The 22604-nt window shown below is 41.1% G+C and overlaps 4 protein-coding genes across 5 annotated transcripts; 2 read left to right on the forward strand and 2 right to left on the reverse strand.

Moving 5' to 3' along the window:
* Positions 1–27: 27 nt before the first annotated feature.
* On the forward strand, positions 28–1923 carry LOC126774104 (proteasome subunit alpha type-6-like). The gene is made up of 5 exons (XM_050495434.1): positions 28–274; positions 378–554; positions 770–925; positions 1359–1632; positions 1811–1923. The coding sequence occupies exons 1-5, from the start codon at positions 199–201 to the stop codon at positions 1866–1868; spliced, it is 741 nt and encodes a 246-aa protein (XP_050351391.1). The 5' UTR covers positions 28–198; the 3' UTR covers positions 1869–1923.
* On the reverse strand, positions 1919–4212 carry LOC126774102 (uncharacterized). Of its 2 annotated transcripts, XM_050495431.1 has the most exons (4): positions 4050–4212; positions 3180–3256; positions 3003–3071; positions 1919–2851 (listed from the first exon to the last, which is right to left on the reverse strand). In XM_050495431.1, the coding sequence occupies exons 1-4, from the start codon at positions 4111–4113 to the stop codon at positions 1961–1963; spliced, it is 1101 nt and encodes a 366-aa protein (XP_050351388.1). In that variant the 5' UTR covers positions 4114–4212; the 3' UTR covers positions 1919–1960. The 2 variants fall into 2 exon arrangements, with proteins under 2 accessions (XP_050351388.1, XP_050351387.1); XM_050495430.1 differs by having other exon boundaries at positions 3003–3256.
* A 2911-nt stretch (positions 4213–7123) lies between these two features.
* Positions 7124–11303, reverse strand: LOC126774106 (ras-related protein Rab-10). The gene is made up of 4 exons (XM_050495436.1): positions 11098–11303; positions 10687–10886; positions 10513–10602; positions 7124–8532 (listed from the first exon to the last, which is right to left on the reverse strand). The coding sequence occupies exons 1-4, from the start codon at positions 11222–11224 to the stop codon at positions 8338–8340; spliced, it is 612 nt and encodes a 203-aa protein (XP_050351393.1). The 5' UTR covers positions 11225–11303; the 3' UTR covers positions 7124–8337.
* Positions 11304–11751: 448 nt separating this feature from the next.
* On the forward strand, positions 11752–21898 carry LOC126774098 (cohesin subunit SA-1). Its single transcript, XM_050495419.1, has 13 exons — positions 11752–12475; positions 13904–14074; positions 14620–14824; positions 14901–15126; positions 15201–15324; positions 15395–15573; positions 16138–16609; positions 16695–16853; positions 16929–17613; positions 18811–18941; positions 19010–19369; positions 19446–19581; positions 19663–21898. Exons 1-13 carry the CDS (start codon positions 11996–11998, stop codon positions 19722–19724), a joined length of 3390 nt encoding a protein of 1129 aa, XP_050351376.1. The 5' UTR covers positions 11752–11995; the 3' UTR covers positions 19725–21898.
* The last annotated feature ends 706 nt before the right edge of the window (positions 21899–22604 follow it).

The raw sequence follows: 22604 nt of genomic DNA on the forward strand, positions 1-22604 counted from the left end.
AATGTGATTGGTAGTAAAGTATGACTGGGAATATACAGATACTATGATTGGTTAGAATTAGCGTGATATGACTACAAGAACATACCTAACATGAGTGTTGAAAATTGAAATAATTTAGCATTTCTGTCAATCATTGTGCGGCTGTCATATTTTCAGCTTTATAAATTTAAAATATTGTTACATTAAAAACTAATTAAAATGGCCCGTGAAAGTAGCGCAGGATTCGACAGGCATATAACTATATTTTCGCCTGAAGGCAGATTATATCAAGTCGGTAAGGATAAAAGTTGTTTCATTAAACATCTAAAAGTTTAGTTAGTACTTCTCACAATCTTATAAGGTGCACACTTTATATATATTATGTTATGTGACTACAGAATACGCTTTAAAAGCTATCAATCAAGGCGGCCTAACATCGGTTGCACTTCGAGGAGCTGATGGTGCTGTAGTTGCAGCGCAACGCAAAGTGCCCGATCGCCTGCTAGACCCTGCTTCTGTCACTCATCTCTTCCGCCTTACAGATCGCATAGGATGTGTGATGACGGGCATGACTGGTAAAAACAATTTATGCATTATTTATAAGTTACAGTTCTAACAGGTTAAATTTTTATCTCATATTATTAAAACATTATAACTAATGAATAATCTGAAATGTTTACTATAGACTTAATATAACCTAAATGTATCTTAGATTGCAGTCTGTTTTAGATTATTTGGTAAAAATATGATGGTGTTGCATTTCAATATATGTACCAACACATTGTTACAGCTGACAGCAGGTCGCAAGTGCAGAGGGCTCGTTATGAAGCAGCAAACTGGACTTACAAGTATGGGACAGAAATACCCGTCCACATTCTATGCCGACGCATCGCTGATATTTCTCAAGTATATACACAGAATGCTGAGATGCGCCCGCTTGGTTGCAGTAAGTTTTAAAGAGCTATCGACACAAATGGCTTACTGTTACCTTATTGAGGATATTTAAATATGAGCGTCACTATAGCACACGCAAACAATCCCATGGCAATCCTCGTTAAGATTGATAAGGAATGGTTGATTGATTTTTAGTGGGTATTCCGATGTTCGAGGCGCACTCGGTGCCTTGGACACCGGCGAGCTCCACATATACCCCTACTGTTTCTGTGGGGGAAACGCATGATGCTTTTTACCAGTGTTAAAAAAAAGGATATTCAAATATCAAATAATTATTTGTATGTTTTTTCTATTTATTTGCACGTAAAATAAATATTGTGTTGACTTGATTAGATGCTGTGATACAATTTTTTAAATTACCACATTGAATTCTACTGTAAAATGTTAATATGTCATTGTTACTACAGTACTTTGTATTTTTGAAGGTATGATGCTCATTGCATATGACGATGAAACTGGGCCCAACGTGTACAAGACTGACCCATCGGGCTACTATTGCTCTTACAAAGCAGTGGCCGCAGGTTCCAAGGCAACCGACGCAAATGCTTATCTTGAGAAAAAACTTAAGAAACGTGCCGACTTATCTTCAGATGATGCCATACAACTAGCCATCTCATGTCTCTCACAAGTGCTCTCTGTTGATTTCAAGTCTTCAGAGATTGAAGTTGGGGTAGTCTCAAAGGAAAATCCAAAATTCAGGTAAAATTTTTGATATCAGCGGGCAAAACGTGTTTGAGGTGCCCCATTTTTATAGTTATATGTTAATATTATTAAGTTGATGCTTTGAATTTTTGAAATAGTAAATATTAAATTTCGTTACTGATAGTCAAACTAAAAATTAGGTAAACAACTTTCCAATTTATCTTTCGTATTTCAGAGTATTGCCAGAAAGTGAAATTGACAGACACCTAACTGCTATAGCCGAAAAGGATTGAAGCAGTCCACTACGATAAATGCTACAATTTTTTTTTAAATAAAAAATGTATTTCACATCGTAGTTTTATTGTATGATATTAACAGAATTTTACTACAAGTCTGTGAGCAAGCCCTCGCGCCCGGCCGGCACGTCGGCCAGCAGCGCGGCCGGCAGCTCGGTCACGACGCTCGCGAAGTCGTGCACGCTGCAGCAGAAGGCCAGGCCGTACAGCGGGCTCTCGTAGTTGCGGTGGCGTCGCAGCGCGGACAGCCACGACACGTGCGCGCACGCGCTCTCGCAGAACACGACCTCGCGGATCTCGCTCACCGCCACGAACGGGTCGTTCAGCACCACCACTGCCAGCGCGCGCTTGTTCACCTTGTCGTGGACGACCGTCCAGATGTACTTCGGCACGGGGAACCGCGAGGCCCGCAGGAAGATTTCCTTGCGAGTGTGCCCCGTCCGGAGCGCCATGTCGCCGTGCGTGCCCGCGTACACGTCCACGGTCGCGTGCGGGCGCGTCATCCTTGCGAACTTGGCGACGTCGCGCTGCATGTGGTCGAGGTTGCCCGTCGCGACGCTCCCCCACACCGCCACCTTGTTCGACACGAACTCCGCGACTCGCATGTTCTGGTCGTCGAAGTAGTGCGCGCTCAACAACCCGGCCGAGGTGAGGTTCTGTCCCGCGAAAGAGAACTTCTCGTGCTTGAACAGCTCGCGGACGCGTCTGTTCAATCTGTCGTCGTCTGAGTACAGCTTCTCGGCGACGCTCCTGGTGTTGGAGTCGAACATGTTGTTGAAGTTGCCGAAGAGCGTGAGCGGCGCGCGCTGCTCGGAGTGCGGCGGCATGCGCAGCACGTTGGCGGGGGCGTTGCTCACGTGAGCGAACGTCGCGATGCCGCGGTCCTCGTCGAAGCAAAGCGTCGCCATGTGGCGAATGTTAGAATTTTCTTCTTGGAGCTGGTATGCGCGTCCCCTCAGCGGCGGGGAGCAATGCTCAACCTGACGAAAAGATATATCAATTACCATCTCACATAAATGTTACTCGACGAAAACTCATCCGACACCGGCATCTCGACCGAGATGCCAGTGATACTCGTTAGAAGTTGAAAAGTCGAAACTACCGACGGCAGCGAAGGCGACGATAACTTACCGTATGCAAGACGTCCTCGAAGACGTTCTCCTGGCAGCCCAGCTCGAGCAGGTGTCGCAGCGAGCCGTCGAGCGGCACGCGGTAGCGGCCCGCCTCGCAGCGCGCCACGACGGCCGAGCGCAGCGGGAAGGCGAGCAGGCGGCCGGCGCCGCACGACAGCGCCACCTCGTCGCCGTGCGCCGCGCGCTGCGACGTCACCAGCGGCATGTTGTCCGGCACGCACTCCGCGCACTGCAGCTCGATCACGCATGGCGCTGTACATACGCCCAATGGAAAAACCTCACTTCTTTTACCCTATTACATGGATCCCTTTCTAGAATTGGCGAACTGTCTTAACTTAAGCCGACTTTGACTGAAGTGACACAGCCATCAACGAAAACAATGGAATCTATACATTTATACTCTATTTCAATGAAAGAAGAATTGGTTTGATAATAGTTCTGCTATATTATGCACAAAAAAACAGTTTCAGATTAATATACCTTTATTTATAATACAATACTATTCCATTTTTCTATTTATTACGTTATACTTTATACGTTTACGTTATACTATATATATATATATATATATATATAGTAGGAATATAGTCTTTTTTTTGTAAAATATAAATAAATATATATATATATATATATATATATATATATATATATATATATATATATATATATAGTATATATTACTTTTAACTTCCAAATTTCCGATTAAAACATCGCGGATATTAAAAACGCCGTTTTCTCACGAATCCACAGTGAATATCACAGATTGTTCAAGATCTCCGCCAATGATATCGCGACTCGCGTCAATTCTATGTCAAAGTTGTTTATTTGTCTTTACTTTTACTCCTCTTGTGTTAGAATAGGCAATATTGTATCTTAGCTCTTGCAATTAAGTAGAAATTTTCTGGTTTAACTAATTAACTTATAGCAGAGTACACTAAGAGTTTTGTCAATGTATGTTGTAGTTGTAAAAGTAATATTAATAATACTCACATTACATACTTTTCATAGTATAGTATAGTAAAAACAATAATATGAAATGACTTACGTTCTGTTGATATCACAAAGTGACAAAAACAGGATAGTAGTAAGAGACACTGTGTCCAGACCATTGTTAAGCGAGTACTGGCTCTGGGTCGAGACGACGGAGCTTTAAGATAGCAGCCCCTTGACTCGTGACCGCGCGATAACCCCTAAGACTATACCCGCCATAAGACGCCGGATTGTTTTCAACAATATTTGTAGTGAAAACGACTAAAAGTCAAATCTTCAAACTCGACATTTCGTAGTCATCTTCGTAATCGAAGCGAGGGCTTCAATCTGATCAATCGTTTATGTTAATGGTCATTCGTTCCGAAATTGTATTTAAAGCCTGACTATTCTGTTTTTTCCCTTTTTCAATAGCATGCAGTCAAACGTTAAACCATTCCTCTACAATTATGGCATGAAACCAACTGTTATTATAGCATTCATATTCATCGTGCCTATCGTTTGTGACGTCTCTTTTCACTTACCGTTATATAGTAGGTCCTTACATATGAAATTGGCGTTTTGTACGGGAGGAATATAGTCTTTTTTTTTTGTAAAATATATTTAATTAATCAAAGTATGCACCGTTGTTATCTATGCACTTTAACCATCTCATAGGTAGTTCATTTATCCCTTTACTAAAAAAACCATGGGGGCGAGAATCAATAAACTCTTTGAAGGTGGTTTGGACTGCCGCATGTTGAATTTTTTTCCGTGTACGAAGTTGTCCAAATTCCGGAAAAAATAGTAATCTGTTGAAGCAAGGTCCGGGGAGTACGGTAGATGTCGCAGACATTTCAATTGTAGCTCATCTAACTTAGTGGTTGTTTGTTGTGCAGTGTGTGCTCTTGCGTTGTCGTGAAGCAGCAGTGGCCTAGAGCGATTGACCAATCTCAGTTGTTTAGCAGCTAGTTCTCCCTTCATGGCTTGCAGTTGCTGATTAATAGATATCTGCCGTAATCGTTTGGCCAGATTTTAGAAAGCTGTAGTGAACGACACCGGCGCTAATCCACCAAACACTCACAAGTAACTTTTTCTGACTCAATTTTCGTCTAGGGCAGGATTTGGCTGGGTCTCCAGGGTTCAGCCATTGCGACGAGCGCTTCCGATTATCGTACAGTATCCACTTTTCATCACAAGTAATGATTCGATTTAAAATTCCTTCATTATTGTGTCGGTTGAGCAAAGTAACACAGCAGTCGACGCGTGTTTGCAAGTTCGATTCATTCAATTCATGAGGTACCCATCGTTCAAGTTTTTTTACTTTCCCGATTTTCTTCAAGTGGATTAATACAGTTTTATCACTTACCCCGAAGCCTGCAGCTATCTCTGAAGTGCCTTGTGATGGATCCGCTTCCACAATAGCCTTTAATTCTTCATTTTCCACTTTGGTCTCCGGCCGTCCACGGGGTTGGTTCTGAAGGTCGAAATTTCCAGAACGAAAATGTTGAAACAAAAAACATACCGTGCTTTCTTTTGCGACACCAGCGCCGTACACATCAATAATCCTTCGAGCTGTTTCTGCAGCACTGGTGCCACGGTAGAACTTGTACTCGTAAATATACCGATATTTCATGTTTTCCATTGTGCGGTAATAAGCGACACCAGATGAGCCGAGATGGCCTAGTGGTAAGAACGCGTGAATCCTAACCGACGATCGTGGGTTCGAACCCGGGCAAGCACCACTGAATTTTCATGTGCTTAATTTGCGATTATAATTCATCTCGTGCTTTACGGTGAAGGAAAACATCGTGAGGAAACCTGCATGTGTCTAATTTCACTGAAATTCTGCCACATGTGTATTCCACCAACCCGCATTGGAGCAGCGTGGTGGAATAAGCTCCAAACCTTCTCCTCAAAAAGAGGAGAGGAGGCCTTTAGCCCAGCAGTGGGACATTCACAGGCTGTTACTTTAAGCGACACCAAAGAAAAAAATAATGAGGAAAAAACAAAGGAATGACTGTTTTCAAAACTCAAATGTACCAGCTAAATGAATTTATAAATTTGAATTTGGATTTCTTAACAAAAGAGGAGAGTAAAATCCCCATCATATAAACTATAAATTAAAATCATTAATTATTAAATATATTATAATATACGAACAGTATAAAATGCTGGTAAACCTGCAACGAAGATTTTATAATAATATTTTTTTTTTGTATTTAATTTAGGCTTTATTTAATATTGCAGATCAAAGTGATCAGTACGACAAAACGCTAATTTCATATGTAAGGACAAGGATCCATACAATGGCGTTGTGAAAAAAAAACGCGCGCTAATTTAAAAGCGCCATTTTGCTGGTGGACTGAAAGGTAAAGTAATTAATTCATTATTGTCGCGACTTGTAGAATGTGTTCAATTGTGTTATTTGTATTTTTAACAGTATTTACATCAATTTATATGATTTGGTGTTTTATTTTTAAAAAGTCTAATTCGAGGTTTTTGTAAAATCTGTTTCACTTTTGGATACTAATAAATATAAATTCTAATTATTTTATGTATTACAGTTACTATTACTAATTAGATTAAAATAATAATAATATAAATATAATATAATAATAATATAAACAAAATGACACTTTTCATACATAAGCGAGAGTTTGAAACATGGAAGCTAGTGCAAACTGGCACAAACTCGAAAACGTCTCGAAGCTAATTTATTTTTATGAAGCTCTAGGGTCCGTTCACACAGACCGGCTCGGAGAGCATCGGCCTGCTTTTTTCTTTTCACACAGACCGGGTCGTATACGCTTGGAATTGGCCGGAGCGGAGCCGCCAACTATTTCACATCGACCGGCTGGAAGAGATCTGAAAGCGGGTGCGAGCGAGAAAGAGCACGCAAGCGGAGCCGGTCAGCTCCTTTTATTACTTCACACGAAGCGCGTTCAGGCATTTTTAATGACAAAAAAGGTGCAAATGCAAAAATAAACTTTACTACAATCACTCAAAACACTGTTTCCAACGTGATAAAAATCTGCTCTCCTCTCCGAGCCGGTCTGTGTGAACGGACCCTTATAGGGTGTCTTTAATGTGCAAAACATTAATATAGAGTTGGGAAGGGAAAGTTGACGTGAGTGAAATAAAACAATGGCGTACCATAGGTTGTTTATTATGAACATAATATACAATGCCGATGTTTATTTATAAAAGCGGGTAAAAACCGACGACGAGACACATACACCGTACGATAAAATAGTATTTTTTCATCCATCATCATGTACGTTACATTATAATAAAGTATAAGTTCACTTAAATAATTACCTAAGTATCGTTAGTCTAATTTAGTAAAACCTCTTCACTCGCGGAATAAACTTTAATTTCGGAGTTTAATTTGCTAAGTGCCTTCAACTTACCAGACTCCACATAGGAAGTTTACTTACATACACTTTAAACAAGTTTAAGTACTGTCGACACGAACAATGAAATCGACAACGAAAATAAACAATATGATCGGAAGAGCGATCACTAAATTAAACTATGATTATATGTAAGTTATAGTGTATTATTAAAGATGGTGCCATAAATATTGGCAGAAGTATAGTAAAGTAATTTAAGTAAACCGATTGCTTCCGAGCATATGTCGCTGTTCATAGCTATACTGCGTTTTATATGGTTTTAGATCTAACTAAGCGTGTAGCCTTCGATCCTCAATATAAATCTTCATATGAAACCTTCCACTTTATATTATGGGAGTTGTTAAGTAAACGATTAGTCATCTACTATTCTTGAATTTCCAGCAGACACGTGATTAATTACAGAAGAATAATAAAAATATTTCATTGATGATTACTTTATGTTGAACACAGTCGTTGTTTATTGCACACGCGTTACACTTACACCTACAGCGAGTGGTGGCTGCCGTCGCGGCACGACTACTGGCAGTACCGCCAGCTGGCGGCCGACGGCGAAGCTCTACACAACAGTTACGATCACCGACATATATAAGAGACATCATAACAAATAAGTAACATGTACTAAAGAAGCGAGGATTAAGTTGAAATACAACAAGACCGACTACAGCGATAAGCTAAAGACCAGACGCGTACATCGTGACTTCGAAGATAACCTAACTTTTGAAAAGCGATCGACGCAAACATGTCCTTCGTTAGTTACGGAGCCAAATGCGAAGAGTTCATGACGACTAGACGAACGACGGTTACACGAAAACGAAACATCGAGTGCGTGCGTTCCGAAGCACAGTGATCGTCGGCTACATCACAAAAGCCAGGCGAATCATTTTATCTACATTCGAAACGGTTATATACATAAAATAAATAAAAATCGGGCGTGTCATCTCCCGGGCACGTCTAGGAGCAGCACACGCGCGCGGGCGGCGCTCGCGACGGCCGGCGCTCGACTGCGATGCGCGCGTGGTCCGCGTCCGCCTCGCGCCCCGCCGACTTGTCCAGGATGGCCTCCGCCAGCTCGGAGAAGGCGCGGTCGATGTTGATGTTGGACTTCGCCGACGTCTCCATGAAGCGGATCCCGTGCTCGTGCGCTATCTGAAATGTCGCGGACATACACGAATGCGCGATCAATTTCGTAACTTTACACATAAATAAATGGGGTCAATGTCCTGTCAGTACACAAACTTTCACTTTATATTACAACACAATACAATTGGCAAAAAGGTGATTTGATATTTCATACGACAAGAATATCATATCAAATAATTCAGTTTATAAAATAATTACCTGATTCATTTCCATTTTACAAATATTGTTTTACAAGCAATTAATTTCTTATACATATCATTTCGTAAAACAATCTTAAGAATGAAAATGTTTTTTCTATTGCATTATAAGACAACTTTCTTAACATAAAATAGAAAAAACTACTTATCATTAGTATACTACAAATTAAATTGGTCAGGTTAGAACTATAATCACAAAGCACAAGCCGAGTAAGCTAAATGAGCATAGTTTAACAAAATTATACAAAACATTCGTATTGTGGTGATTAGTGAGTGATTTGTTTAAAATACATTATCTTTAAAATGGCTAAAAATGGCAAATTGAAATAATTGAATGATTATAAGTAGTATTTCAATTAATCCTTAAATACTAGAATAATAATAATCGCACTAATATCATAAAAACGAAAAGTCGTGTGTATTGTTAATATTTGTAACTTCTTCATGCTTTATCAAAGCTAAAATATGACAATTTACAGGTTTTGGCCTTTTTATCCCGTTTACCTGGAATTTCGATTATGACGCGGGTGAAGGTGCGCTAGTAATCAAATATAAACCAAATTATTTTTAAAGAGCAAAGATTGCTCAATATGTTTGTAAAATGAAACATTTTGGACCAAGTTGTTTTGTACATGAATACTATATGAAACTTTGGTTGAAAACTATATTTATTATTAAAAACTTTAAATAACAATTATAATATTAAAGGTAATTATTTATTGAGCAAAACTAATGATAAGTTAAAAAATTAATAAATAATTGTCGATGGAGAGTTTAATTAACTTAGGTGCGTTTGTTATGTTCAGACACTTTTTACATAAAAACAAACTCAATAGTAATTTGTTTAAAGGCTACATTGAAACAAATGATGAGTGAATGTTAAAAATAGCTCGACAATCAATAAAAATATGAGTCATGTTCGAGTTTGCAACAGTAATCATTGGTAATTATTACAAGTTTCTAACAATACACCATGCAAATTTTACAATTTGTTTTTATATGACAAAGGAGAGCTATATATAATATAATAATGTCCTCCAGATCGATTTCGGCCATGGTGGCCAATCTAAAGAGAGATTAGACGACTATGCAGGAGATATTATAGTGCACAAGTGTGTGCGCAAAAACACAGGTGCACTCTCTATTCCCTAACTCATAATCTGATGGGACGGCAATCCGACACGATCGGAAAGAGTTCAGGAGCAAGACCAACGGCTTTACATGCTTTGAAAAACTCAATAACTTTTTTTATTGGCCCGACCTGGGAATTGAACCCAGGACCTCTGGGTCTACGGTCTTGCATCAAGCCACTAGACCAACGAGGCAGTATATATAATATAGGAGAGTTTAATAAAGATGCATATTGGAATTAACTTTGATATTTAAAATACAACATGGATTTTTTTATAATTATAATCATATGCAAATGCATATTGATTTGATTAAATGAACTTACTACTGTACTGAATGAAATAATATAATAAACTCAATATTAACAATATTTTATATATTTTTTTAATGACAATACGCAAATTTTGTTATAATAATCTTATGATACAAAATTAGCTCATAATAATCTTATGATACAAAATGGGCAATTATTGTATATGACTCTAATGATTCGGCTTAATTTGATATCTGTACAGGCATCTTTCCTAAAAAAATTTTTCACAAAAATACCACTTAGATAATTATTAGCAAAGCAAAAATTGTACACCCAGGTAATTATAAGGTAAATTACATTATGAGAAATACAAGTATTTATTTGTTAAATAAAATTGAAACTCACTGCTTCTCCTCGTTCTTTGCTGACAACTCGCTTCTCTTCCATGTCACACTTGTTACCAAGTATCATTTTTTCCACATCCTCATTTGCGTGCTGTAAAGACAAATTAAGGACAATATAATTAACTTTATCATCGTTGATTAAACATAAAAACAAACCGAGAAGTGTTTAACAAACCTCATCTATATTTCGTAACCACTTGACAATGTCATCAAATGTTTTTTCATTTGTTATATCGTACACCAACATTATCCCCATCGCCCCACGGTAGTAGGAAGTCGTGATAGTGTGGAATCTTTCCTGTCCTGCTGTGTCCCAAATTTGGAGTTTGATTTTTTTACCACGAAGTTCTACTGTTTTGATTTTGAAATCTATACCTGAAAAAAACACGAAAGTTTCATAAAATCAAATTTTGTATAAAACTAAGATAATTAATGCCACTGAAATATAATCCTTAAAATGATTTTTTGTGTTATTTTCAAAATAAGTTTAAATTGGGTTTCACTTAACAATGAAATATATTAATTACTATAGATACAATAAAATACTGCACGGACACAAAATTGCAAAGATGGTTCAGTTTCATACCAATAGTGGAAATAAATGTCGTTGTGAAGTGGTTATCTGAAAATCTAAACAGTATACAAGTTTTGCCAACACCAGAATCACCAATAAGGAGCAGTTTAAATAACAGATCATAAGTTTTCTTAGCCATTTTATTATTTTTATGGAAAAAAACGAAGCTATTTTATATCAAAAATCATTCAATCAGAAATGTGACAGCTAAGACTTCAGCTATGTAATATAATTGCTACACATAAAAATACATCAACGTTTTTATGCAAGGCTACATTAGAAAATGAAGTGACCTACTACAAAAATAATACAAAGCTCAACAAAGCTTACTCTTCTACATACAGAGGCACTTTCTATTTTAAAATTCATTAAAATATACCTAACGTTCTGATATAAAATATACATATTACATCTGCTGTTTAAAATTGTTTTGCTAGTCATATAAAATCAAAAAAGTGTTTGATGTGCAAAATAACTAGCAAATTATTTTCCCTATTTGCTAATCCGTAGACGATGTACGTGATGCGTACTTACAATCAAAACTAAATATTAATCACTTAGACCCATCAGCTACCATGGCTATATAATATGTAGACTTGACCATAATCTGTGTTCAATAGACACTAGTCTGATTTCGTCTCTGTCATAAGCGGCGCGAATTCGTATCTTTTACTTCGTTCATTCGTTCTGTTTTTCGCTGTGTTACATCGCGTCGTTTGCATTTGTTTCTGACATTGTGTACTCATTTATTGATTAAGTTTACATAGGGGAAGAGAATCAATACCATACAGTCCTGCGTACCTACTCCTTATTTTAAAACGATACTTAAATAGTCATGTATTCAATGAGAAAATCTAAAACCAAGTTTTAAATGTTTAATATTACGAGTAGGTTGTAATTAAACATCAAAATGCATCGACGAGGCGGGAAACGCATTCGGATGGATGATCCTCCACCGGAGTATGTTAACCCTATGACTCCAGCAACCCCTATGACTGACTATGGCGGGCAGTCTGTACATGAACCAGAAACACCCAATGTAAATTATTCTGGTTTTAATGTGGGCGCCGTCGCAAATTCTACCATAGCAGAAGCACCTAGAGAAGAAAGTGAAGATCAGACAGAGGAAGAGACGAGATCACCATCACCGGCCCCAACAAAACGAATAACACGAAGCCGAGGACGAGGTGGTGATGGTGGATATGTCGGCAGATTAGCAGAGTCTCCTCCTCCTCCGCCTCTTCGACGACGTGGGCGCGGTGGCAGAGGACGAGGTCGGGGAAGAGGTGCTGCCCCACCGCCAGCATACTCGCCGCCGCCCGTTCTACTGCCTGGGGATGATGAAAACAGTCTCTACAATATACTTCGCTTTAACAAAACAGCAATAAATGTAAGTTATATTATGTATCACTTAGATTTATTTAAAAGAAAAAATATCTACAAAAGAAAAATGATTCTGTATTTCACTACTCTATTCTTTTCTAACATATTAAGGTATTAAAATAAATATAAAAAATACTTTAAATATAATATACACAAACTAAGTAAGTCTTACTGAAGTTGGCTTTCATGCTTGCTCCAAACATTTTTTTTTATACAATCAGACTAAAATTTTATCTTATGGTATACAATAAAAAAGTTTTGAAAACCAGAAAAATATAGCATTAAAGTTTTCTCAGCTTCATTAATGTACCTTTAAGCAATTATTACAGTGAAGTTTGACTAATAAAATTTATTTGACAATACAAATCACTTAATTTAAGAATTATAGTTTTTATTAGAACAAAGTTACTAAAATTATAATTATAAGAACTGCAAGGTTTTGTTAATCCAGAAAGTCAATGTTTTTTTGAAAGTGCAGTTTGTACATTTGTAGATCAAAACTTTATCATTGATATTATTTTGTTCAACTATAAGACAATGAATATAGTAATGACTAGGAGTAATAGCATTTTATGGATTTGGAAAAATAAATAACTGATTAAATATTGGCCTCCTAACCGATTTTAGCCACCACAACCAATCTCCAGGAGTGAGATTTGCCAACTGAGCAAGACATGTTATAGTGCACAAGTGTGGTGCAATCGCAGATGCACTCTATTCCTTTACTGCCATAATCCAATGAGAATGTAATCCAACACGTCTGGATAGAGTTTAGCAGTTCAGTTTCTGATGTGAGTGCATGTGAGTGTACACACTTCCAACTTCCATATTCCGTGGCTGCTACTGAGATTCTTCGATAGAAAAACCCAATAACTTTTTTGACCTGACGTGGGGATTGAACTCACGATTTCAACTTTATTTCTAGCCCTAGACCAACAAAGCAGTCATTAAATAAAAAAATATTAAAGTAAATTATACATAATAATACACTTAAAAAAAAAACTACATTTTTTTTGTGCATAATATTCAGGAATTATGTAATATTCAACTGACTGCTTCATTGGTCTAGTGGCTATATGTAAGGCCGCAGACTCGGAGGTCCTGGGTTCAATTCCCAGGTCAGGCTAATAAATACTTATTGAGTTTTTCTCTCAGAAAATTCTCAGTAGCAGCCCAAAGTCTCGGAAAGTACATAAAAGTCGTTGGTCCTGTGCCTGAACTCTTTCCGGTCGTGTTGGATTGCCGTCCGATTGTAAGAGTTAGTAGTAGGGAGTAGAGAGTGCACCTGTGTTTGCACACACACTTGTGCTTTATAATATATCCTGCGCAGTTGGTTAATCTCTCTTGAGATTGGCCGCCGTGGCCGAAATCGGTCTGGAGGACATTATTATTATTAATATTTAACTAAGCATCTAATAGAATATAATATTTGTAGCAAGTAGTGGACATGTGGATAGAGGAGTACAAGAGCAACAGGGAGAGTGCTCTGGTGCAGTTGATGCAGTTCTTTATCAACTCATCTGGTTGTCGCGGCAAAGTCACCCCCGATATGGCGCAAATGGACCACACACTTATTATTAAGAAGATGACACAAGAATTTGATGAGGTATTTGTAGTTTCATTATATATCTATATATTCTAATATACTTCTTGGAGTATCTTTTTCGATCTGACAGGTGATGATGATTCATTTATTGACTTAAATAGAAACAAATTTCAGGTATAAGTGGAAGCCTATCTGGGTAGATACCACCCTTTCATCCCATATTCTACCACCAAACAGTAATATTTAGTAGTAGTAGAAGGGTGAGTGGGCTAGTGTGACTTAAGGGACATAACATCTTGGCAGTAAAGTTGGTGGTATTGATGATGTTTGTGGATTGCTAATTTTTGCAATGTATATAGGTGGTGGTGACCACTTACCATTAGACGACCGATTTCCCAGTTTGACGTAGGTTTTGTCCCTTAAGAAGAAGGCTTGTAACTAACTGTAAATCAATCACCTGTAAAACCATATGTTCGGCATGTTTTAATAACAAATGTAACTAATTGCTATAATGATTATATTATTATAAATAAATGTTTCTTTGTGTCGGCGTATTTTACAGATATCGAAAAAAAATCATACAAAATGTAATTATTTGTCAACAGGAAAGTGGGGAATATCCTCTCATAATGACAGGACAGACATGGAAGAAATTCCGCTCCAATTTTTGCGAGTTTATACAGACACTGGTGAAAATGTGTCAGTACTCAATTATTTACGATCAGTACCTGATGGACAACATCATCTCCCTGCTCACCGGCCTCTCAGACTCGCAAGTGAGAGCTTTCAGACACACCGCGACACTTGCCGGTAACCTTTTGTATAGTTTAGCTCATATGTATATCGAGAACAAGACCGTATAGCTCGTGTTGCCCGCCCACCGCAGTGATGAAGCTGATGACGGCGTTGGTGGACGTGGCGCTGTTGACGAGCGTGAACTGCGACAACTGCCTGCGCCAGTACGAGGCCGAGCGGCTCAAGGCGCGGGACAAGCGCGCCAGCGAGCGCCTCGAGGTGCTGGTCGCCAAGCGCCAGGAGCTGGAGGAGAACATGGAGGAGATCAAGAACATGCTCTCCTACATGTTCAAATCCGTGTTCGTGCACCGATACAGGTCCCTACTTATTAGCCAAAGTTTGAATTCATTGGAAGCATTGTCTACTAATTTGCTTATTTATTTGTGTACAGGGATACTCTGCCCGATATCAGAGCCATTACGATGTCAGAAATTGGCATTTGGATGGAGAAGTTCCCTGCGCACTTTCTCGACGATTTGTATCTTAAATATATCGGGTGGACACTTCACGACAAAGTTAGTGAACCTTATCATTCAGTTTGTTGGTTTGATTTGATATTTTAAAATGTTGACATGTTCGTCTCAGGTCGGCGAAGTCCGGCTGCGATGTCTGCAGGCGTTGCAGCCGCTTTACGAGTGCGAGGAGCTGAAGGGCAAGCTGGAGCTCTTTACGTCCAAGTTCAAAGACCGCATCGTGTCCATGTCACTGGACAAGGAGACCGAGGTCGCCGTGCATGCCGTGCGGCTCGTCATTGCCATCCTCAAGTGAGTGGGGTCGGGGGGGATGGTCACTGCACCATCGGGGTAAAAATTAACAAAAATGTTGTTGTTTTAGTTAATGTAAAAGCTAAACAATAATTAAAGTACATAAAAAAACCCAAAAAAATGGTATACAGCTTTTAGATCATCATTTCGTAACAATACATTTCTTTTTAAATAATTTTGTCCAAATTTTGTGTATAATTTATATTTTATAATTTTTGATCAATTCTTTGACCCAGTACGCTTATTGTATTACTAGGAGTAAGGAGTAAGTTTTTATAATTTTATCATAAAAAACAATAATTGATACCAACAGAAGAATATATAGATGATAACAAAGGCTGACATCCATACAGTACATCAGTCGACTAAATGTTTCATTTGAAATAAAGAGTAATTACTGAGTTTCTCGTCGATTCCTCTCGGCAGCATTACGTACATTTTGAATCTTACATAATGACTTTATTCTCGTAACATGAAATACTCAAAACGTTTTCCTACTATACAACGAAAGCTAAGCAGCGGTGACGTCAGAAGGAAGGTGTCAAGTGAGCGATACGCCCGCAGGATGCACCCCGACGTGCTGACGGACAAGGACTGCGAGAACGTGTACGAGCTGGTGTACTCGTCGTGGCGCGGCGTGGCGGCGGCGGCGGGCGAGTTCCTCAACGTGCGGCTGTTCCGCGCCGACGACGCGCCGCCGCCCGCGCGCTCGCGCCGCGGCAAGGCGCGCCTGCCCAACACGCCGCTCGTGCGCGACCTCGTGCAGTTCTTCATCGAGTCCGAGCTGCACGAGCACGGCGCCTACCTCGTCGACTCGCTCATCGAGTCCAACCCCATGATGAAGGACTGGGAGTGCATGACCGACCTGCTGCTCGAGGAGGCGGGTGCCGGCGAGGAGGCGCTGGACAACCGGCAGGAGTCGTCGCTCATCGAGCTGATGGTGTGCTGCGTGCGACAGGCCAGCACCGGCGAGCCGCCCGTCGGCCGCGGCGCCTCGCGCAAGCACCACCACATGCTGTCCAAGGAGCAGGCCAAGGTACCGCCGGCCGAGTTCCGCGCTCAAATTACGATTTGAACCGTTCCGAAGGCTGACACTTCTAAAATATGACTACGACACGCAGATGGTGAGCGACGACCGCGCCAAGATGACGACGCACTTCATGGTGACGCTGCCGGCGCTGCTCGACAAGTTCGGCGCCGACCCCGAGAAGCTCACCAACCTAGTGGCAATCCCGCAGTACTTCGACCTCGAGCTGTACACCACGCAACGGCAGGAGGGCGTACGTATTCGACCCCGCCCGTTCCTCCGCGGTCCGCCCCCGACACACCCGTGATGCTGACGTTGCTCTGTGCAGAACCTGACGCTGCTGCTGAACAAGATCCGCGAGATCGTGAAGGTGCAGACGGAGGCGGAGGTGCTGGAGACGTGCGGGCGCACGCTGGAGGTGCTGTGCGGCGAGCAGCACGCCGTGTACACGCGCTGCAACGTGGCGCGCGCCACCGTCACCGACATGTGCGTCAACCGCTACAAGGAGGCCATCGACGACTACCGCAGCCTCGTCGAGGGCGGCGAGACGCCCGACGCCGACGAGCTGTTCAACGTCATCAACTCGCTGCGCAAGGTGTCCATCATGTACATGTGCCACAACCTCAACGACACCAACATCTGGGACTCGCTGTTCGAGGACCTGCCCAAGTGCGTGGGCGACGCCGACTCGGGTATGCCGGCGCAGGCGCTGGTGTACGTGGTGCGCGCGTGCTTCTACTCCGTGCTGTGGTCGCTGCACGAGTTGGAGGAGCGCGGCGAGGGCGGGCCGCTGCGCGAGCGGCTGGCGGCCTACGCCGCGCTGTGCCGCGACGTGGTGGCGCGCGGGCGCTCGGCCGAGCTGCGCGAGGAGGCGTACAGCAGCCTGTGCGACCTGCTCATCTTCTTCGCCGAGCAGCCCGGCGCGCGCCGCCCCGCGCTCGAGCCCGACGCGCCGCTCTGCGACCTGCTCAACGACTTCGTGCAGGAGTTCGTCTTCGTGCACCACAACTACGGTACCGGCTCGGCCCCGTCCTATGCCCTCTCGGTGCACTACGGTGTACCGCGCTCACTGAATAGTTCCGATAGCGGCGTCGCCGTTTATTTGTTATTTAACGAGTATGGCGTTTAGGATGACAACCTTGGTAAAGGTCTGCCGCGATCGGGAGGAGGGATGATTTCTGGTTTAATTTTTCTACTTATTTATTATTCCATACGAAGTTGTAGGTTATCGCTTGGTTATGTCACACTCGCGTACACCCAGTTCCAGCACACATGGACCCCAAATACGTACAAACACCACATTCGCCCATCACACCCACAAACACGAGCACGCTTAAACGCGTACACGTTGACACGCGCTCACTCGAGCACCGTTTTTGTAATAACGAATTCCTATGGAATTTCTTTCATCCCGAACGCCATACTGCCTAATAGAATCGGACCTGTAACGATGAGAAAAAAATATGCATTATTTCGTTACAAATAATCGATCGGAAGCGAAACGACATAAGACATAACGTAACGCGCTGTGTCTGCTTGCATGTCTCGCTCCGTGCGGCGCGCCGCGGCCCCCGGTAAGCCCCCGGCGCCCCTTGCCTTAGTAATGCCGCCCCGCGCCCCGCGCGCCGCGCCCCCCGCGACCATAATGCATATTTTTGTCTCTGCCGCGCCGCGCCCGCGACATTACTAAGGGAAATGGTCGCGCCCGCTCCTTGCATGCCGCTTTTTGTTGTGTACTCGGCGGTAGACTCGCCTCCATGCATGACCCGTACGTCCAATAGTCTAGTGACATGCGACGACGAGGCTTGCGATTGTCGCTCGACTTACGTTGCTTGTTTCATGACGCACCTCGAACTGGTTCCTAGAAGACGATCACGACACGATAATGCCTAAAACCATAATCACGTTCTGGTTTGATCAAATTAAAAAGTTACTAATTACATAAGTAGGTAGTAGCTAACACTTGCTTGATGACTAGGAACCAGAAGTTAATATTATAGAAATTGCCGTCACAGAGCCTTTTTTAGCTTTAGCTGCCTGTCCACTACAAACGTAACGCTACTGCTACTAAAACGACTACATGCGACTTATTTCGAAGATCTTTTATGAGTCTCGAAAACTTGAGATGTTTTTCGTCGCAGAGCGTTACGTTTTCAGCGAACGAAATTATAACAAAGGGAGTGGTCGTAAAGATCAGAGATTTGTTGCAGACGGTCAAGACGAGAGACGAATCGAGGAGCTACACAAGCGACGCAACTTTCTCGCCGCCTACTGCAAGCTCATCGTGTACAACGTGGCGCCCATCCGCCGCGCAGCCGACGTCTTCAAGCACTACATCAAGGTATGCGTCGGCAGACTCACCCGTCCCGGCCCCGCTTCGCCGCCCACCCATGACCCCTGTGTCCGCAGTGCTACAACGACTACGGAGACATCATCAAGGCCACGTTGAGCAAGGCGCGCGAGATCAACAAGCTGAGCTGCGCGCTGACCATGGAGCTGGCGATGCAGGCGCTGTACACCGAGCTCGTGCAGCGCCACGCGTCGCCGCACCGCCAACTGCCAGAGTTCCTCGAGCTCAAGGAGCTGGCCAAGCGCTTCTCAGTCATGTTCGGCCTGGACGCCGTCAAGAATCGCGAGGCGCTGACGGCGCTGCATCGCGCCGGAGTCTCCTTCGCCGCGCTCGACCCGCCGCGACACCTGTTATTCCTCGAGCCGCTCGCGGAGTTCTCCGGCAAGCTGCTGCGTCAGGACAAGCGCGCCGTGCTCAAGGTACCGATGACCCCCACCGCCTCCTAATACAAGTACTATGGGACGTAATCGAGCCTCGCGTTAACGTATTGTGCAGTTCGCCGAGTCGCGCTTCTCGACGATGCAGTGGGGCGAGGAGTGGGCGCCGCTGCTGGCCTACCGCAACTCGCTGCTGACGGACGTGCCCGACGAGCGGCCGCCGCCCGCGCGTCGCCACTACACGCGCCGCAACCGTGAGCACTGCCCCCCCTCCCCACGCGCTTGTGCTCCCTCGTCGCCAGCCCTGACGTGTGTGTGTGTGTGTGTGTGTGCAGGTGGTCAGAACGAGGAGGAGGAGGGCGATGACAACGCAGACTCGGACGCCGAGCCCGTGTGAGCCGAGTGTTACTACGCGTCTTGTAGCGTCGCTTCGGGTCGCCTCGTGTCGCCTCGGGTAGTCTGTCGTCTACTGTTTTCGGGGGTCGTCTTATGCCTTCTCGGGTAGTTTCGAGACGATACGCGATGATCGAAGTATCATCGTCGTTTTGGTTGTAAAAACATCTATATTTACATTATAACTTGTTCGCTTTGACTCCTGAATTTGTATAAAGCATCAAAATTAACAATACAATAAAATAAGTGCCAATGAATATTTATAAAACTATATTGCACGAAAATAAAAAGCGGGGCTACACCTGGTGTAGCCTAAAGTCTATATATAGTTCAATCCACGAAGACGCGCCCCACTATTTTTCGTGAGGGAACAGCGCACCCCGGTGCGGGGCATTCAAAAAGAGCACCCGTCAGACGGATGCTCTTTTTGAAAGCGGAGGTGTAGTCGCCTAGATTAGTTTACGCAGCGTCGAATCTTCAGTCATCAAGAAAGTAAGTACTTAAAAAAAAATAGTTTTTTTTAAATTTTACTAACATTATTCATATAATATACAAAAAAACGGAACATTTTTTTTTCTTAAAAACCAGGCATGAAAATAATATGAAGTTTTATGTATATTATTGGTAATTATAATGACAATTAAATGTAATTATTTTTTTCTAGCCAAGAGAAATGTTGAAAGTATATGATTTTGAAAAAATAATTAAATAATAATTATGCAGAAATAATTACCGATACTATAAATGTCTGTAATTCATCGGAAGCTAAACACACGTTTCTGAAGTGTCGATTCAGACTAATATGATTTTTTTAATTAATAATTATTAATAAAAATTTAATTTTTATAAAACCGTTATTAAGTTATGGACTTCGAGGATGTACTTCGTGTTAAGATATGGTGCCATCATCATAAATGGATTCTACGCAGGGCCCACTCGAAAGTTTAAATTGTAATTAAAACTACTTGTATTTAAAGATAAATATTATTAGCAAAAAAAAATATCACAAAATACTGAACATAGAATAAATTACATCGTTATTTAAAGTCGGTCATATATATTTATTTGGGAAACATACAGCATAATATAATACATAAACGTTTGGTAACAAAATGAGTCTCACATAAGCCAACAAAGTTTCCACTTTTACATTCAAACATGGAGTGAACCTAACAATAACAAGTTATTTAACAATTAATTAAATTTAAAAAGCAGAACAAATAAAAATATAGGAATATTAATCACAAATACAGTTTTAAGGCTTCTAAGAACTTAAATAAATAAAATGTATATACTCACCAAAAGGAATATATTTAATCGTTTAAAACTGATAGCGTCGGTAAGCGACCGGCGCCTGCTCGACGACCCAAAGGACCACCGAACGGCGAACAACGTAGTGCTGCCATCTCTCAAACAGCACAGATAATAAATGTCGAAACAATGAATGCCGATTCGATAACTGTAATTTATTTTATAAACCGATTAGATTTGGTAAAATAAATACAATATTTTAATAAAAATTAAAATATTGGAAAGTTAAAATTTTTAGGGTTACAGTTAATAAAGTAGTAGAGCAAGTTTCCAGTTGACTATGAACCTCTTCGTGATTTAAGTTGGTGTGCGCGCCGCGTCGCGACCGGCGCCGTCGTGGACTGGACTATACATATGTACATATTGTTTATATTTTAAATGTTTCTTTTAAAACATAAATAAACGTAAACTTTATGAACAACATTATATACAATAAAGTGTTTACTTTTAATAACATTTATTCTATTATATACAACAAATGTTGTTTATGTATAAATAGCAGCGCTCGTACTACCGACGAAGTCATTCCGTTCATAAAATATGTTTTTGAAAAAATGCCATCTTAATTCGATTCCAAAGCTTCCGCTTCGAGAGTGCGGAAACAGCATTCAAAATCAGCAATGTTTATTTTATTGTTATTGAGTCGGTTAATACTAATAATTACAACTAATCAATAATTCTGGTTTTAAATACATTATATGTAAAACCATGAGGCGACACGGGCAACTTTTAATTTGTTCGTGTTAAATTTAAGTGAAGAAAATGTTTCTTCTCGACGTGGTGCCGTCCCTCGACAGCACTGGTTGTCTCGTTGATGGTTTAGTTGTGTATAATATATTTTTATAATAAAGTTATTTAATAAACAAATTGTGTTTTTATTTAATATAACACTGACTACAGTTAAGAATCACTATGGGAATATTCATCAATTTCAAAATACTCTTTAGACTGACAGTTTTAGTAATTTAAAATAAGAGCAAACATTAACTTGCATTAAAACCTTTTAATTACAAGTAGTATAAATAAATAAGCTAAGTAGCCTATGTTTACGTAGTTATTTGCTTTTCCTCCTTAGATATTTATTACAAGTTTTTTTTATACACATCAACATATTGAATAATACAACACCAATGGAATTAGATTATTTTTGTAATGTATGACACATATACATATGTGACATATCTTTAACGATTTTCTTACGTAATTGATGAAAGCAAATCGTCAACCTTCTAAGTAGCAGCCCGGAGTCTGGATGTTGGAAGTGTCTACACTCCCGTGCCTCGGAAAGCACGTAAAGCCGTTAATCCTGCGCCTGAACTCTTTCCGATCGTGTCGGATTGCCGTCCCATCGGATTTTGAGAGTTTGCGCACGCATTTGTGCACTATCTATCACTATCTCGTGCGTAGTTGGCTAAACTCTTGAGATTGGCTGCCGTGGCCGAAATCAGTCTGGAGGACATTATTATTATTATTATGTGCAAAAACAAAGTGAGAAAGCACGCTTGTGGACATCCCGGGCCTTCGAGACTCTTCTAAATAGACATTTTTGATTAATTGTATTTAAATCCAAAAT

The sequence above is a fragment of the Nymphalis io genome, chromosome 16 (assembly GCF_905147045.1).
Source record: "Nymphalis io chromosome 16, ilAglIoxx1.1, whole genome shotgun sequence".
Lineage (NCBI taxonomy): Eukaryota > Metazoa > Arthropoda > Insecta > Lepidoptera > Nymphalidae > Nymphalis > Nymphalis io.

Coding starts and splice junctions, on each gene's coding strand:
- LOC126774098 (XM_050495419.1), top strand. CDS start 11,996: ATGCATCGACGAGGCGGGAAACGCATTCGGATGGATGATCCTCCACCG. Junction 15,325..15,394: donor GGTGGACACTTCACGACAAA/GTTAGTGAACCT, acceptor TGTTCGTCTCAG/GTCGGCGAAGTCCGGCTGCG. Junction 16,610..16,694: donor TGTCCAAGGAGCAGGCCAAG/GTACCGCCGGCC, acceptor TACGACACGCAG/ATGGTGAGCGACGACCGCGC.
- LOC126774106 (XM_050495436.1), bottom strand. CDS start 11,224: ATGGCTAAGAAAACTTATGATCTGTTATTTAAACTGCTCCTTATTGGT. Junction 10,887..11,097: donor GACATTTATTTCCACTATTG/GTATGAAACTGA, acceptor TGTTTTTTTCAG/GTATAGATTTCAAAATCAAA. Junction 10,603..10,686: donor GGTTACGAAATATAGATGAG/GTTTGTTAAACA, acceptor TTGTCTTTACAG/CACGCAAATGAGGATGTGGA.
- LOC126774104 (XM_050495434.1), top strand. CDS start 199: ATGGCCCGTGAAAGTAGCGCAGGATTCGACAGGCATATAACTATATTT. Junction 555..769: donor TGTGATGACGGGCATGACTG/GTAAAAACAATT, acceptor ACATTGTTACAG/CTGACAGCAGGTCGCAAGTG. Junction 1,633..1,810: donor AAGGAAAATCCAAAATTCAG/GTAAAATTTTTG, acceptor TTCGTATTTCAG/AGTATTGCCAGAAAGTGAAA.
- LOC126774102 (XM_050495430.1), bottom strand. CDS start 4,113: ATGGTCTGGACACAGTGTCTCTTACTACTATCCTGTTTTTGTCACTTT. Junction 3,257..4,049: donor CTTTGTGATATCAACAGAAC/GTAAGTCATTTC, acceptor GCGTATGTACAG/CGCCATGCGTGATCGAGCTG. Junction 2,852..3,002: donor TCGAGGACGTCTTGCATACG/GTAAGTTATCGT, acceptor TCTTTTCGTCAG/GTTGAGCATTGCTCCCCGCC.